At 36.2% G+C, this 17,790-nt stretch overlaps 2 protein-coding genes across 5 annotated transcripts in view; both read right to left on the reverse strand.

Moving 5' to 3' along the window:
• TP63 (tumor protein p63) overlaps positions 1–17,790 on the reverse strand; it is a 229,967-nt gene that overhangs the window by 197,737 nt on the left and 14,440 nt on the right. The gene's annotated exons all lie outside the window — the stretch shown is intronic.
• On the reverse strand, positions 11,637–12,309 carry LOC100954102 (brain protein I3). The gene has a single exon (XM_003792707.3). The coding sequence runs from the start codon at positions 12,295–12,297 to the stop codon at positions 11,920–11,922; it is 378 nt and encodes a 125-aa protein (XP_003792755.1). The 5' UTR covers positions 12,298–12,309; the 3' UTR covers positions 11,637–11,919.

The following is a 17,790-nucleotide window of genomic DNA, read 5'->3' on the forward strand; positions in this document are numbered from 1 at the left end:
GCTGGATTCGAACCCGCCACCTCAGGTGTATGTGGCTGGCGCCTTAGCCACTTGAGCCACAGGTGCCGAGCCCTGATTTTTTTTTTTCCTTAGGGCTAATTCCCAGAAATAAAACTGTTTGGTCTAATAATAAAGATTCTTAAGACATTTGCAAATTATTCTTCTATTTTTCTCCAGGATAATGTGTCACTTTAAACAAGTGGTGTAAAGATGGTACCCTTTTCCAAAAAGCCTCTAAAACACGGGGTATTTTTTTGAAGTTGCTGATTTATTAGTCCCCAAATAGCAGCTTACTCTTAACTTGTTTCTCTTTGATTTCTGGTAAAGTTCAGACTTGGTCAAATATATATCAACTTTTTGCAAAATTACCTAGTAATGCCCTTTGTTAATTTTCTTTTTAGAGCTTAAGATTATCAATAATAAACATATGCGTATATAGAGAGTATCATTATTCTGTCATATTTTAAAATATTTTTTTCTAGTTCTCTTTTTCAGTTTACATATGGTAGTATTATTTCAATACAGACGATTAGAATTTCACATAATGAAATCAATCTTTTTTTATGGCTCCTATTTTTGTTTTTATATTTAGAGAGGAATCCAAATTTTGATAAATGTACAATTATAGGACATGGTTTTTGTTTTATTCTATTTTGGTACATAACTATTTGACCTTTCTATTTCTATCACCAATATGAGCATGAATAACCTCTCCTTAGAACTCTACTTATAACACCAAATAGCAACATTCATTTATGGATTTCTACTCTGTTTAATTGATTTCTCTGTATATTCTTGTACTCATATTTAGTATACCATTTTAAAATTGTAATACTGTAATATGTTTTAATATCTGGTAATGAAAATCTGACTCTTGTTTTTTAAATTTTTTTCTTGGCCATTTACTTCTATAGATCTTTTGTCAACTTCTAAAAACAAAAGTTGTTAGAATTACGATTGGAATTCCATTATATTTATACCTTTAATGGAAGAACACTATGCCTCTACATTATCAAGTATTTCCATTCAGACAATACTTTTTCTACGTTAATGCAGGTGTTCACTTATATTTCTCAGTGAAGCTGTGAGGTTTTCCTCATATATATTTGGCATTCCTTTTCTGGTTAACTTAGTTTCAAATATTTAATATTTTTTCTGTTGTTCTAAATATTTTTCCTATTAAATTTTCTGTATTATTCTGTCGATATATAGGAATCTGTTAATGTTTAAATGTTAAGTATTAATTTTTAACGTGCTTAGTAAAATTTACGCCAGTGGGAATGAGGTCAACAAAATAGTGTAATAGGAGAACCCAGCTCTTATTCCCTCACAGTTTGAACAACTATCTACTCTTATTTTTAATTTCAAATTAATATGAAGGTACAAATTTTTAGATTACATTGGTCTTACTTCCAAGGTAAAGTTCCAGTTGTGAAAGAACCCTTCACCCAGGGGGTGTGCCGTATACCCTTGCATTGTGCCCATCAGGTGAGATTCCACCAAATGCCCTCCCTTCTTCTGGCAATAGCCCTTTCCCATTCCCTTCCCCTCTCCCACTTCCTCCCCCCCCCACTAGGCTATATTGTGTTTTACTGTTAATATGAGCATGTAATTGTTTAACTATCTACTCTTGGAAATACCTTCACAGGAGTTAAGAAATTCAGGTGAGAGATTATAGCACCTGGGCAGAGAAAAAAAATAAGAGAAATTAATTTAAAAGGGTAAGAAGGACATTTTCACATCATCGACATTACCTGCTCCCCAAGTATGGGCAGTGCAGAAGTATACCATCAGTGTGGGGAAAGGGAGGGAAGTGGGCATCTGACTTCACTGTGGACCTAAGCACCAGGACTTTCCCAGTGCACCCTGGGAGCAGTCTGACTTGCTTCTGCAGAACCAGATTCTAGGTCTGTTCATGTTGACAAGGCTCCAAACACAACTCAACATCAAACTGGCTACATATACTCAGGCTCAAGAATCACCCCAGGTCAATGCTTGACCCCTTGGAACTAGTCTTCAGAATAGTCTCCACAGATACATACACTAGATCCACACTGGTAAAACCAGTCACCTGGCCCATTCCAGTGGACCCTGGCACCAGAACAGCCATCACAAAACCAAAATACAGGCTTGCACCTGTTTACTTGTAGACCAAGACTGTAGGCATGCCCCTGTTAACTCAGGTACCAAGTGGGCCCCTGGGAAACCACTACCAGGCCCTTCTGCTGAAAGGGATCAGCCTAGTCTGCCTGAAAACTCCAGCAAGAAGCTCAGCCACAGACTCTGCCAGCTGGCCCACTCAAAACTTTTGGATGAGCTGACTGATTAAGGGATTTTTCTACCAACTTAGCCTATAAAATCTAGAAGAGGTGCTTGCTGAGTTATGTGAGAAAACACCAATGGGTGGCTATAAGGACTGTGATAATCAGAGAAACTTGACAGCACCAAAGAAACAAAATAAAGCACCAGTAAAATGCCACCTTCAAAATGTAGAACTATGAACTGTCTAGCAAAGCATTCAAAGTAATCAACTTAGAGCCACTTATTGAGCTATAAAATAAAAAACAGACAACTATATGATATCAAGCAGTCAATACATAAACAAAATGAAAAGTTCACAAAGAGATAAATAACATAACAAAGAACCAAACAGAAATTCTGGACCTAAAGAATACAATGATTGAACTATAAAATTCCAGAGAGTTTCAATAGCACCCATGATCAAGGAGAAAAATTAATCAGTGAGCTTGAAGATAGGACATCTGAAATTACTCTGAGGAATAACAACAACAAGAATGAAAAAGAGTAAACAAAGTCTGGGGGCACAAGGGACACAATCAAGTCATCCAATATACAGAGATGGAACTTCCAGAAGTTAAATTTAAGAAGCAGAATTGAGAAATAGAAAGAAAGCTTATTCAAAGAAACAATGACAGAAAATTTCCCAAATATGGATATAGGGAAGCCAAAAAGAACACAAATAAGTATGAAGAGATCCTCACTAAGACCCATTGTCATCAAATTCTCAAAATTCAAAACAATAGAGAGATTTTGGAAGTAGAAAGAGAAAAGTTATTCATTCTATATAACCCTGACTCCACAAGGCTATCAGCAGATATCTCAGTAGAAACCTGAGTAAGAGGATATATTTAGGAGGGACATGATGGTATATTGAAAGTGATAAAAGGAAAAAGAAAAACTGCATGCAAAGAATATCATAACCATCAAATCTTTCCTTCAAGAATGAAGGAGAGAGACTTTTCCAGACAAACAAAAAAATGAGGCAGTTCATCACAACTAGACTTGCTTTATATAAAATGCTAAAAAAAGTCTACAAATTGAGGTAAAGGATACTAACAAAATAAAAAATATCTGAGCATATAAAACTCATAATAAATATAAAAATATAGTTATATTCAGAATACTTTAATACTATGATAATGGTATGAAAATCACTTTTAACTCCAATATAAAAGTTAAAATATGAAAGTTTTAAAAATCACTGCAGCTATAATTATTAATATATACCCAATATATGAGCTCTAAATTATGATATCAATAATATAAAATACACAGAGAAAAGAAGTTGGAGTTAGTGTAGGCAGTGGAAGTTAAATTCTCATAGCTTAAATTAGCTATTAAAATTATGTTTATGAAAGCCTCATAGAAATCACAAAGAAAATACCTGAAGAAGCTGCACCAAAAATAAAGAAAAATTAATGAAAGCACACTACTACACTCACAAAAATCATCAGGTCAGAAAAACTGAAATAGAGGAAGAAAGGAAAAAAGAAATAATTAGAAAACAATAAAATGACAATTTCACTGCTTACCTATCAATCAATAGTTTAAATGTAAATGGATTAAATTCTCCAATCAATAGATATGGAATGACTACATGAGAAAGCAAAAGATCCAGATATATGCTTCTTGTAATAATCTCACCTTAGCTTTAAGAATGAACAGAGACTGAATGTGAAGGGATGGAAAAAAACATTCTATGCAAATGATAACCTGCCCCCCCAAAGTAGAGGTTATTGTCCTTGTATCAAACAACAACAAAAAATAGTTCTTAAGTCAAAAACTGCCAAAAAAGATAAAGGTGGTCATCATATAATGATAAAAGAGTCAATTAATCCAAAAGATACCACAATTAAAATAACCATTATAAATACATTTGTACCCAGCATCAGAACTATGTAAAGAAAATATAACTATGATAGAATTGAAGGGAGAAACATACAGCAATACAATAATTTTCAATTCCACAATTTCAACAAAGGAAAAATCATCCAGGAAGAAAATTAATGGAAAAAATCAGACTTCAAAAACACTATAGACAAAATGAACCTAATAGACAACATAGAACATTACATCCACTCAACCAAAGAAGACACATTCTTTCAAGCACCCATGGAACATGCTCCAGGATGGATGACATATTTGACGTCCATAGTAGTCAGGGTTCTCTAGAGTGATGGAATCAATAGGTGATACTAATTGCTGGATTCATTCATTCACTATGAAGCCTCACCAGCTCTATCTGTAGACTGAATAGCCAGAAATATTTTAACTTTTTTTTTTTTTTTTGGAGACAGAGCCTCAAGCTGTCGCCCTGGGTAGAGTGCTCTGGCATCACAGCTCACAGCAACCTTCAACTCCTGGGCTCAAGTGATTCTCCTGCCTCTGCTTCCCAAGCAGCTGGGACTACAGGTGCCCCCCCCCCACAATGCCCAGCTATTTTTTGGTTGCAGCCGTCATTGTTGTTTGGCGCCTGGGTTGGATTCGAACCCACCAGCTCATGTGTATGTGGCTGACGCCTTAGCCGCTTGAGCCACAGGCATCGATCCAGCCAGAAATATTTTAAAAGAATGTGTGTGCATTCTGCAGTTGTTATGTGTTGTATACTACACTGGATGAAGTTGGTTAAAAATGTTATTCTGATCTTCTGTGTCGGTTCTGAACTGATTAGTTGCTCTATCATTTACTGTGAGGGAGAATGAAAATAACCAACCGTGACTGTGGATAAGAATTTTTTTTAGATTTATTTTTGCTTCTTTTTCAAATCTGTTATTACATACATATACCTCTATATGTTTTACTTCTTACGATTAATAGACTCTTCATAATTATAAAATATCTCTTTATTTCTAATAATATTCTTCTTCTCAGTTATCTACTTCTTTCATTCCAGATTTCTTGTGAATATGGTTTGTATGGCATTTTGGGCCCCCCTTTCTTTTGTTAATTCTATGTACCAATCTCTGCTTTTTAACAGGAATGTTTAACTATCAACATTCAAAGCAAACATTCATAGAGTTGTTTTTATCCTACCACATGGCGATTTGTTTTCCTCTGATCCCTTCTGTTTTTGTTGCTCTGTTACTCCCTTCTTGCTTCTTTTGGGTTAGCCATATACTTTTAGTTGTTTTATTTTCTGTCTTCGCTTCTGGGGTATATTTCTTTTTATCATGTTACAGTTGTTCTGGGGCTGATATTGTGTATCTCTAACTTACTATATTTAAAGTCAACATGTAGGGTGGCACCCGTAGCACAGTGGTTAAGGCACCAGCCACATACACCAAGGCTGGCGGATTCGAACCCAGCCAGGGCCAGCTAAACAACAATGACAATTTGACAATTGCAAAACCAACAGAAAAAATAGCCAGGCATTGTGGTGGGCACCTGTAACCCCAGCTGCTTGGGAAGCTGAGGCGAGAGAATCGCTTAAGCCCAAGATTTTGAGGTTGCTGTGAGCTGTGACACCATAGCACTCTACTCGGGGCTAAAGCTTTAGACTCTGTCTCAAAAATAAATAAATAAATAAATAAATAAGGAAAGAAAGAAAAGAAAGTCAATATGTATTATTTCACAATTAAACTTTACAAACCCCACTTCCAAATTCCAACTTCACTGTTCAGAAATGTAATAATATTACAAGTAGACTTCTAAGAATTTTCCTTGTCTTTCCTTAATGCTATCATCACAGTTTTTAATTTATAGATTTTATAAACCCACTTTATAATGTTATTATTTCTGGTTCAAGCCATCAGCTGTCTCTTAAGAAAAATAATAGAAACAAAAATATTTTATATTTACTCGACTATTTATCATTTGGTTCTCTTTATTCTTTCTTATAGAACTGAGTTTCTATCTGATATCATTTCTTTTTACCTTACAGAACATCCTTGACTTTTATTTATTTATTTATTTTTTTGTAGTGCAAACTTGCTAACAGTAAATTCTCTACAATTTGCTTCTCTGCCTTCATTTTTTGCAATTGTTTTTTGCAAAGATCCAGAATTTTTGCTAGATCCAGAATATTAGTTTAACAGGGTTTCTTGTTTTGTATTTCTTCTTACTCTTTGTAAGATGCCATTCTCTTGTGCTTTCATTTTTATTTTTCTTCTGAGAAGTCAACCAACTTTGGCGGCTTTTAGGGTTTTTGTTTTTGGCTTTCAGAAATGTATTTATGATATTCTGAGGTATAGTTTTCTGTTTTTTCTGCTTCATATATTTTGTATTCTTATGGATTTGGAAGTCAAAGTTTCACATGAAATTCAGGGGCATCTCAGCCATGACTTATTTAAGTACTTTTCTTAGTCTCACTTTCTTTTTCTTCAACTAGTTTAATTAAACATTTATAGGATTCTTCCTATTGTCTTGTATGCTCTTGAAGTGCTGTTAATTCTTCTTCTCTTTTTTCATTCTTAATATTGGATAATTTCTATTCATTTGCTTCAAGTGCATTGACTCTTCTCCTATTTCCAGTCATCTGTAAAATGCATATGGTGGATTTTTAAACCTTTAGGTGTTGCATTTTTGTTGCAGACTGGTTCATTTCTTTGATACTTTTCATATCTCTACTCAGATGTCTCATCTAACACTAAAAGCATATTTTTGTCTTAACCCTTGAACTTATTAATAAATAGCTCCCTTTAATCTTTTACGTATTAAATCAAACAGGAGGGTTACCTCAAAATATGATTTTGAATTCATTTTCACCTTCTGTAATTTTTAAAAATTTTATAATTGACATCTTAGATGGTACAGTTTACACTAGATTTTGTTTTCTCAGCAAACTGTGGATTTCTTTTTTCAAAGAAACTCAATTAACATTTACCTTAAACTTACGTTCGCTTAGTTTTATGCTTTGTTATAGCATATTTGTGTCACGCCTAAAGTATTGTCAGGGCCTTCTAACTTGATGAGACTTAATCTGTAAACTCTGTCCTTCATGTAGCTATTTTCAAAGTTGAGTTTTAGGCTTATGAAGTAGGGACAGCACAGGCCTAATTCTATTATGGAATAGGCAAACTATGGGCTATATGTTAACACCCAACACTTGATAATTTTATAATTAAAGCTTTATTAAAACATAGGAACATACATTCACTTCTGTATTGTCTATAGATATTTTTACATTATGAAAACAGAGATAAGTAGTTGCAACAGAGACTATATGGACCAGAGATCCTAAAATGTTTACTCTCTTTACATTGACAGAAAGTATTTGCTGACTCCTGCTCTGGAACATGGTCTATAAATAAGGCATGGCCTTTCTGATGTCCCAGATGAACAGTCAGAATATTATCAAGATTTCTCTACTCTGGCTGAGATGGAGGCATCAACTTCTCCCAGAATGGTCCAACTTCAGTCTCTCTGTTCTGCTGTCAAGTCTGAAGTATTTGCTCACTTTTACATATCCCATATTCTCTTCTAAAGCTTGGAAAGCTCAGTCCATAGCCAGACACTTGACAAGAGCACCCACGAAGTCTCTGAAATTCCCACTCAGGTCAGCAACCTCCTCTCCGGTGCCCTATCCCTCAGATTCCAGCTCCTCCAGCCATTCTTAATTCTAACCTCTGCTGTAACTTAGTAGGATTGCTGTGCTCTGTTTGAGCTTTAGCTGCCTCTCTCACAGTTTAGGAAATTGCTCTTAGGCAGAGTTGGGACAATCATGGGACATACTTTGGAAGTTTTTCAGTTTTTGAAAGTTGAAAGCTTATGCTTGTTCAAAGCTTGTTCAAAGCCTGAAAATATTTTCCTCATATATTTTGTCCAATATTAGAGTGTTAATATACAGTCAGTCACTGTATACGGTACAGTCAGCATACTTTCCTCTACTGTCGTTTAAAAAAAGTCATTATCTTTTTTTAATGTGTCAAGAAAACACATCTAAACAAAGAAATCGTTTTACCTTTTAATAGACACTGAGCCAAAGATAGGAACTACCTGTAAAGATGAAATTTGCATTTAGGAAAATGCACCACACAGTTCTTCTCCTAAGAAGCTGCAAAGAATTTCTTCAGCTGCCTTTCAGATCTCTGACATCTCACCAGATAAATCAGCCAGCATATTAAGCAATATTGTATCATCTATTAGTATTTGACCCCGTTTACCCATTCCAACTCATTTATGAATATTCAACTCTCTCTTCTCTTCCATTTGTCTTTTTTGTCCTTTCTCTAGAATAATATTGATATTCAGACTGTATGTTGGCTTTGAATTCTTCCGATTTTATTATTTTTGCCAAAACATAAAACATGAGGCCTGTAATAGAAATCTTCTTCATTATTCTCTGTCCCTTCATGCATGGAATAAAGAGCCTTCACAACCATCCTTCTTGTACTAGTTGATGTTACTTTTGTGTGCCAGTTCTCAGGATGCTGAGTTATAGTAGAATGCTTACCTCTTTCTTATTCAGCCAAAATGAAGTTACTGTGATAAAGGATCTCTCTTTCTCTCTCTCTCTCTTTTTTTTTTTTTTTGAGACAGAGTCTCACTCTGTTCCCCTGGATAGAAAGCTGTGGCATCTTAGCTCACAACAATCTCCAATTTCTGGGCTCAAGGAATCCTCTCACCTCAGCCTCTGGAGTAGCTGGGACTACAGGTGCCCACTATGATGCCCAGCTAATTTTTCTCTTTTTAGTAGAGATGAGTTCTTGCTCTTGTTCAGGCTGGTCTGGAACCCTGAGTTCAAGCAATAGAAGGGGGTCTCATTTTAAAAATATATTATCACAATACTTTGTGTTGTTTCTGTAACTACTAGTAAAGTTTTCAAGGAGGTGTAGGACCAATATTTAACTAAATGCTACTTATCAGTTTATCAGAAACATCCTTACTTGTAATATATTTGATAAATATGTTATGACCATAAACAACCTCCAAAAAGAAGAAAAGACTAATAAATATTTGAGTAACTGGGTTCTAATATATTCCTTATATTTACTAAGGAAAATATATTTATTTTGAGTTAGATATTAGATATCTGTTACTACTACTACGACACATAATTATATGAATATAGATCTGGAGTGTTCACACCTTCTTAAAAGTTTCTTTCTGATTGCATTTCACATAAAGAACCGGGGTTCAAACAATGTTTTCATACCCTGGAAGCTATAATTAAGTCAAAGCTGTACTTAAAAATAAAAAGACGAGTCTTTAAAATAGAAGTGCTAATAAGACCTTAAATGAACTTTCCTGTCTTGGCTGTAGAAATAGGTTGACTTTTATGTATAAAAAGGGTAATTGGTATATTAGTCAGGTCACTTTATGCTATAAATAACACAAACCCCAATTATAAAGGCTTTAAAATAATATATTTTTCGCATGTCAAGATGTCTGAAGTGTGACTCCAGAATTAATTAATTCAGTGGTTCAATAACATCAAAGATTAAGATTATTCTCTTGTTCCTGCTCTTCCATCCTTAACAGGTTGGTTTTTGCCATCAGACATGCCCCCTTTAACCTCATTTTCATGCTACTTAGCCACCAATCTATTTGGAATTATTACACAGAACATCTCACACTAGGACCTGATGCTGTACAAAAGCAGTTTATCAGGTACATTATTTAAAACCTATCTCTTTTGATGAAGGGCTAACAAACACATGTAAAGATGTTCATCATCCCTCATCATTGGAGAAATGCAAATCAAAACCACTCTGAGATATAACCTAACTCCAGTGAGATTAGTCCACATCACAAAGTCCCAAATCTGTAGATGGTGGCATGGATGTGGAGAGAAGGGAACACTTTTGCACTTTTAAGCTTTTTCTGGTGGGATTACAAACTAATACAACCTCTATGGAAAGAAGTATTAATTCTCAAAGAATCTTCAAAGAACTAAAAGTCAACCTTCTGTTTGATCCCACACTCCCATTACTAGGTGTCTACCCAGAAGAACAAAAATCATTTTACCACAAGGACATTTGCACCAGAATGTTTATGGTAGTTCAATTCGCAATTGCCAAGACATGGAAGCTACCACAGTACCATGAACCCATGAATGGGTTATCAAACGGTGGGATATGTATACCATGGAGTGCTATTCAGCCATAGGAAAAGATGGAAACTTTACATCTTGTGTTTACCTGGATGGAGCTGAAACACATTCTTCTTAGTAAAGTATCTCAAAAAATGGAAAAAAAATTCAATATACTCAATACTAGTATGAAACCAATATATAAACAACTACACACCCACACGAAAGAAAAAAACACTAATACAGTCTAGCCAGGGGGAGGAAAGAGGAGGGAGAGGGAAGGTGGGAGAAGGAAGGGTGACTGAAGGGAATCTCACCTAATGTGCATAATGTGTGTTCAGCACGCCCCCTAGGCAAAGGGCTCAACTACAACTTGAACTTTACCTTGGAAATGAAAACAATGTAACCTAAACGTTCATACCCTCATATTCATCTGAAATTTTTTAAAAAACTAAAAAATAGAACTAAAACTCTAGTACTAAAAAAAAACACAAAAACCTATCTGTATCCTTATATTTAAGTGGGTTTCTTATACATAACTTATATTATTTGGACTTTTGAAAAATTATTCCATTTTGACAATCTCTGTCTTTTAGTGGGATGTTTAAACAGTTCACATTTAAGCTGTTTATTGGTTGATGTGGATTAATAAGCCAATGTTGGAACTGATTTTTATTAACTGCATATATTCTTTGTTGCCCAGACTCCCTCCTATACACCATTTTAAGTCTTCTTTAGGTTTATTTGAGAATATAATATAATAGCATTTTATGTCAATGTATTAATTATAAGTAAACACTCTTTTAGTGGTTGCCCTAGTGTTGAAATGTGCATAATTTAACCTTTGCCTCCAAATAATGCAATACTAACTTACATGTAATACAGGTATCTTAAAACAGAGAACTTCTCATTCTGCTCTGCTACCATGTGACACTGCCATTACTCATGCGTTAATCACCCCAAACATTGTTACTATTGTTGTTTTAAATAACTTTCTTTTAGTTAAGAATCACAAAAGTAAATATTTTATTCTACCTTGGTTTAATCTTCATTTATTCTATGATCTTATGGACTATGTTATTTTTTTTTCTTACTAAAACATTAATCTTGGAGAGGACCTAAGTGGGGAGAATCCCCTTCTACCAACAAGGATAAGCCTCTGACAGGGTCTTTTTCTTAAGGAGAATAGGCCTTTGGTGAAGTTAGGGAGAAAATTTAATTTATTACATAGTGGTTACACTTTCCCTCCCTTTTCAAGGGGGATCTTAGTCAGATCCTCATACTGAGAACTAGGTGTGGTTCCTGATAGAAAAGTCCAGGAATGTGTGGGTTTCTCCTACGACTGCAGCCTCAAGAGGTTTACTACTCTTTTTTTTTTTTTTTTTTTAATGGTATGAATCTCATTTATTGAAAACATTTTTTCTCACCTTTCTCAAACTGAAGACTGCAAAAAATAAAAGCAGTGCTTTATTGAGTTGTCATGAACCTCAGAGCAGCAGCCAGCAGCAGCAGTGCTGCCTTCCTTCTGTGTGGCCTCTATCCCACCTTGCTTTACAAAACAGTCCTGAAGCTTAATCAAATAAAACTATTGTACACGACATTTACATTAGAAAAAGACAGCTGGGAGTAGGAGAGCCGGTGTGTTCCCTTTAAGTAAAGGTCGCTCCACAGTTGGGGCATCTTCGCTTCCTCAAGGCAAAACAGCAGATGAACCCGAAGGGAAACAAGATGATGGCCAAGAAAATGCCCAGGAAGGTGAAGACATCCTCCAGCACCCCGACCCTGCAGACCGGACAACCTCCGACCACGACGATGGAGTTGGTGGGGTAGCGGGTGACAGTCCGGCTGTGGATGCTGTAGACCCTGGGGTGGTGGGTGGGTATCCCTGTGACGAGGTAGGGGTAGGGCGCCGGCGGGGGCGCGGTGGGGATGGCGCCGTAGCCGTGCGGGCCACAGGCATAGTCGCCCTGGCCGGCCTCCAGGTTGTAGGCGGGCGGCCGCTCCTGCAGCAGGGGCTTGTGGTCCATGGCGGCCCGGCGGCGCCAAAGGTTTACTACTCTTAAGATAGTCCACACAACCTCCAACCAGTCATCAAAGTTACCAGTTACGTATTCCTACCACTTCATGGCTTCTGCTCCAGCTAAGTGGTTTCTCTGGATGTATCTTTCTCTCCAGATTCTGTGGTGGCAGTTTGTCCTGTAACCTCAGTTCTTTGATGGGTCCAGGAAAAGTTGTTGATTTGTCCAGGTTTTTCTTATTGTTAAGGGAATGCTTATATGTATTTGGGAGCAAAACTAGAAGTCTCCCTAAATTATCTTTAGCAATTTTTACAGATGCAGATATTTTAATTTCTATTTACATTGTGTTGCAGTAGACTTAGAGTAGCTAAAAATCATGACAATCGATCCTTTCATTCTCCTAAATTCTGTGAGTCCACGAACTGATTAGCCATGGCATTTCTGACAATCAAAGCCTGAAATCACTGCAAAATTCACCTCAGAGAGCTAGAGAGTCAACAGCTACAATCAAAGCTTGAAATCACTGCAAAATATGCCCAGAGTGCCAGAGTCAAGAGCTACAATCAAAGCTTAAAATCACTGCAAAATTCACCCCCATAGTGCTAGAGTCAAGAGCTATGCTTTCCACCCAGGATGTCTCAGTGGAATGCAAAAGCTGAAATTTGGCTTCTCTCCACAAATCCAATTAAAATCCCTTCCATCTCACCAAGCTGAACAAGACGTTCCGTTGTGGACATGTGACAATAGAAAATAGGAATACATGGCATGAAAGAATAGGGCCAGGAGATTGTATGTTGAAATTTGAGTGTTGGATCTCTTGGTAGGTAAAATGTTACTATATAACTAGTTCATCAATATACAAAATATATGACAGGGCTTTGTAATTTCTAGACTTTTCAGTTTACTTATTCCATCAATCATTTCTTTAGTTTGTTTTTACATATTTAGATACGTCTATAAAAAGCCATTTCAACATTGGCATATCTGAGAACCCTAGACTCTCACCAGGTAGACATTGACAATATATCCCTGCCACAAAGTTTCAACTGAAAAGTATACTTAAAATTAATTTATACAAAAATAAATCAATATATCAAAAATATATGTTCTTTTATCCCTTAATAAAATTTCAAAATAGCAATATGATACACTCTTATGTTCTAATCTCAAAGCCAGTAAAAAAAAAAATTATCATTTAATCTAAAATTGAACTGGTTTTCTTGTCCTGCAGTCTGTGGAAGAAAATGTTATCCTTGTCAAATACATTTCAGTTTAATAATCTATATTTTTTCATTTTGCTACATCCCTGTCATTTCGATTATTTGAGATGATTGAAAATATTCTGCTTGGTATTAACATTTTCAATTTAATTAAATATTTATTTCTTACGTTTAATGCAATTCTTCAACTGTTTTTGTACTTTAAGACATCTTACTGGTAAATGGGACATAAGCTTTCCCACCTTTAGCTAATAAGTATGAAGTTGTCTCACCAATAAATGGGAGATTAGGCATATAGGATTTATAGGGAATTAGGTAAACACACATAAAGAAAGAATCTACTCATCATTTGATTCTTTAATCCCTTCAGCCCTAGTGGAGGATGGGCTGAAATTCAACCATTTCTCCCTAAGCACAAATGACCACATTAAAGACTTGAGATGTTTCTTCCTAACACACTATTTTTGTGAAAAAATAACAAAGACTAAGTATCCATTTAGATTTAATCCCTTAAAAATATAAAGGTTATAGAAAACTAGACAAGTATCTTATTATAAATTAAACATGGTTTACAGCAAAACGCTCAATGAATTTTTGCTTAACAATGACAGCTCATGAAAGCTTATGTGCCATTTATTTAAAAAGTCTAGTTTAAATAGATGCAACTGACACAAGGGGGAAATTAGCTAATTTGAGTACCATATGAAAAACAAAAAAAGCAATCTGTGTCTACCATGATTTGAAACAAACAAACAAACAAAAAAAAACTTGTTTTCATTTAGCGAGCTCACTTTAATAAGTCTATGGATTAGAATTTTAGAAAATTATCTAAAAGGTCATAACAGGACCAAAGGATCTGATTGACAAAATCGTTAAAGAGACAGACTGATGTCAGTCCAGAACTAAAGTGAAAAAACTATCAACTATTAACATATCTAAAGAAAAAAGTCTGCCAGTCAGTCTGGTGCAAGGGGTATTTGTTCACTGGTAAGGATGGAGAAATAGAAGAAAGGAGGATCTGTTCTCACTGTAGGGTTTTCAGGGCTGTCTTGGCGCAGGTGTTTCTAGATCAAGAACATGAGCATCTACAGAGTCCTTTCAACACGTGTGTCTTTATGGTGTTAGCTACAGGGAAATGGATGTGCTGGGCTATTAAACGATCTATTCCCTAGTTTTCTGCTCTGCTGTATTAATGCATTAGCATTCTGTATCTAATTTGGCATCTCTCATGATATCTACAGGAAAAGGGTATGCTGACCAGCAAATAGAAACTTGATTCAAGAGAGTCATTTCACATTGAAAGAGGTAATACATTGGTTTCTTCATTATTGTATCTTTGAGTGTTTCATTAAACAAGACATTGATTGTGTGCTTGTATATCAGGCTTCTAAGTTCTGAAGCTTGAGAACCAGCTTTGGATTGGTATATATTCACTGGGTAATGTCATGCTATAGGAACCGGATGCCCTCCTACTGAGGACACCCAAGCCAGAAGGAACATCTAGCTTTATAAACTTCAACAATTCTATCGATCAACTTTTGAAATGTGTTTTTGATGCTACTAGTCTTCACCACCTTAGTACATGGTGCCATCAATTCTCATATATAACAAACAGTCCCTAGAGTTGGTCTCTACTTCTGTTCCCTACACAGTTCTCAGAGGCAAATCAATCCTTTCTTATACCCAGCCTTCACACCCCTGATCCCTAACGCCTGGTCTCATCTCCTAGCTCGTAGGTCTCATTTACTCTGTTCCATCCACTCTGATCTTGCATTCCCTGCCTAAAATGCTCTGTTTGCTAACTCAATCCTCATTTCTCTCAGACCTTTGCCTCTCAGATCTCTAAAATGCAGTCATGGAATCTCAATCTGAGAAGCCTTATTAGATGACCATTCAACACAATACCCTTCCCAACACTATCATTCTTTCTATGTGTCACTTATTTTGCCTCAATTTTATGCAAAGTCTTATCACCACCCAACATATCACATGCTTATCATGGACTAAAGATATTCCATGACAGCATGGATGAGTTTTCGCTCACTAGTGCCTGGGATGGGTTTGGCCCATAGACGGTACTTAGTATATATATATTTTTAAAGGAAGAGATAAGAGAGAAATATGTTAAAAACAAGGTTATTTGATTAGATTCCAGAAACTGAATCTTGCCTTTGCCGTTCATTAATTAGGCACATATGTGATTTTCAGCAAGTCACTTTCTTTCTAACCTTCAGTTTCTTTGTCTATAAAATGACAGTAATAGTGGTTCTGTGGCTCAAAATACTATATGTGAAAGAGTTTTATATAAGAAAGCCCTAAACAACTATGAGGATTTAAGCAAGCAAACTGTTTACACTTCCACACAGGACAGGAGGCAGAGCTTCGTGAGAACACGACTTCTGTGTGGGACATGCTGACCATTGCATCTTGATTTTCCCACTTACCACTTTCGCCAGTGACAGTCAGTTACCCAACTCTAGTAAGCGTCAGTTTTTCTAATAAGAGAAAAATCGTTTTTGTCTTTCTCAGTAAGATTGATTTTTCCCCATTTTTAAGAAATTTATCTTAATCACCAAGAAAAGCACTCTAAGCAAATGTGACTAGAAACTATGAACTGTTTCTCCATAATTCATTCAGTCAATAGCTCTTATATTTAAGCTCTCTCGTAGGTGCTTGGGATAAATAGGAGCACCAAGCAGACAACTATCTGTCCTCACGGAGCTCACTTCCCAGTGTAAGAGGCAGATGAGAAACAATAAACACAACAAGCATGTAAACTAAACAGTACTTTGGAAGGCGATATGTTCTATGTGGGCAAAGTTATGGTGTTAGCTACAGGGAAATGGATGTAAAAAACTAAGGGCTGGGAACGTGCGACTGGAAGCCAGGCAGGTTGCAATTAATATGGGGCTTGACTTTAAAAAAGATGGAGACTTTACATCTTTTGCATTAACCTGGATGCAGGTGGAACATGTTCTTCTTAGTAAAGCATCACGAGAATGGAGAAGCAAGAATCCAATGTACTCAATACTAATATGAAGGCAGTAGATGAGCTAATACAAGGTGTGGGATAGGGGAATGAGGGAAGGGGAAGAGGGATGGGGGTCACGGTGTATGGCACACCTCTTGGTGGGGTGGGACACAATTATGAGAGGGACTTTATCTAATAAACGTCATCATTGTAACATAATTCTTTGTACCCTCTATGAATCCCAAACAATAAAAAAACAAAACAAAACAGGGGTTTGACAGTTGAACATGTGGTTTCTCTTTCTCTCTTTTTGCTTAAAAAAAATTGAAACTACATAATAAATCTATTTTTTCAAAATTAAAGAAACCATAAACTGTCATTTGAGTAGCCGATTATATCTTTCATGAATATTATTGTAAAACATATTGAAATTAGTTTAATTAATCTTTCTTTTTCTTTTTTTTTTCTTTTGAGACAGAGTTTTACTTTGTTGCCCTCGGTAAGGTGCTGTGGCATCACAGCTCACAGCAACCTCAAACTCTTGGGCTTAGGTGATTCTCTTGCCTCAGCCTCCCGAGTAGCTGGGACTACAGGCGCCCACCACAATGCCGGGCTATTTTTTGTTGCAGTTTGGCAAGAGCTGGGTTCGAACTTTCCACCCTCGGTATATGGGGCCGGTGCCCTACCCACTGAGCCACAGGTGCTGCCCTTAATTAATCTTTCTATGCAGAAACTTTTAAGCTTCTTAGTTATAAAATGAAGTTGAAGCCACAGGCTCTCTTAACCTTGATTTCTTTTAAAGCAGCAATATTTCTACTATAAAAGAAATAAATAGTAATATCTTTAAAACGATTGCATACTCTTTTGTTCACTTGTTTTGAAGCTTGTGATTTTTATTGTTAACTTTTTTATTCATGGAAACTGTTATACCAAGTGATGGGAGATGGTAAAGATCTGTCATAACTATTTTTTTTAAGACAATTTTCCTTCATTATTTGGGTTTGGCCTTCCTGTGAGGTTGCATGCCCAGTGATCAGGCAGCTTCACCTTGCAGGAAGAGGTGGAGAAAAAAGGAACTTTAGACTTCCTGAAAGACACCTTCCATCTCCCTGAGAACAAGCCATGCAGATCTTACAATGGGTTTCCTGGCAAACACAGTCAATTGGTCCTCTCTCTTCTCTCTAGCTGACACTGTGTGACTCGAGAGGCAGCAGAGGAGACGCTAAGGCATCCGGCCACCTCAGGGGAAGATCTCTGACATATGGGTCATTTTTAATGACTTTCGTGAATAGCCCATCACAAAACTTAGAT

The sequence above is a fragment of the Otolemur garnettii genome, unplaced genomic scaffold, assembly GCF_000181295.1.
Source record: "Otolemur garnettii isolate 467f Iridium unplaced genomic scaffold, OtoGar3 scaffold00060, whole genome shotgun sequence".
Classification (NCBI taxonomy): Eukaryota; Metazoa; Chordata; class Mammalia; order Primates; family Galagidae; genus Otolemur; species Otolemur garnettii.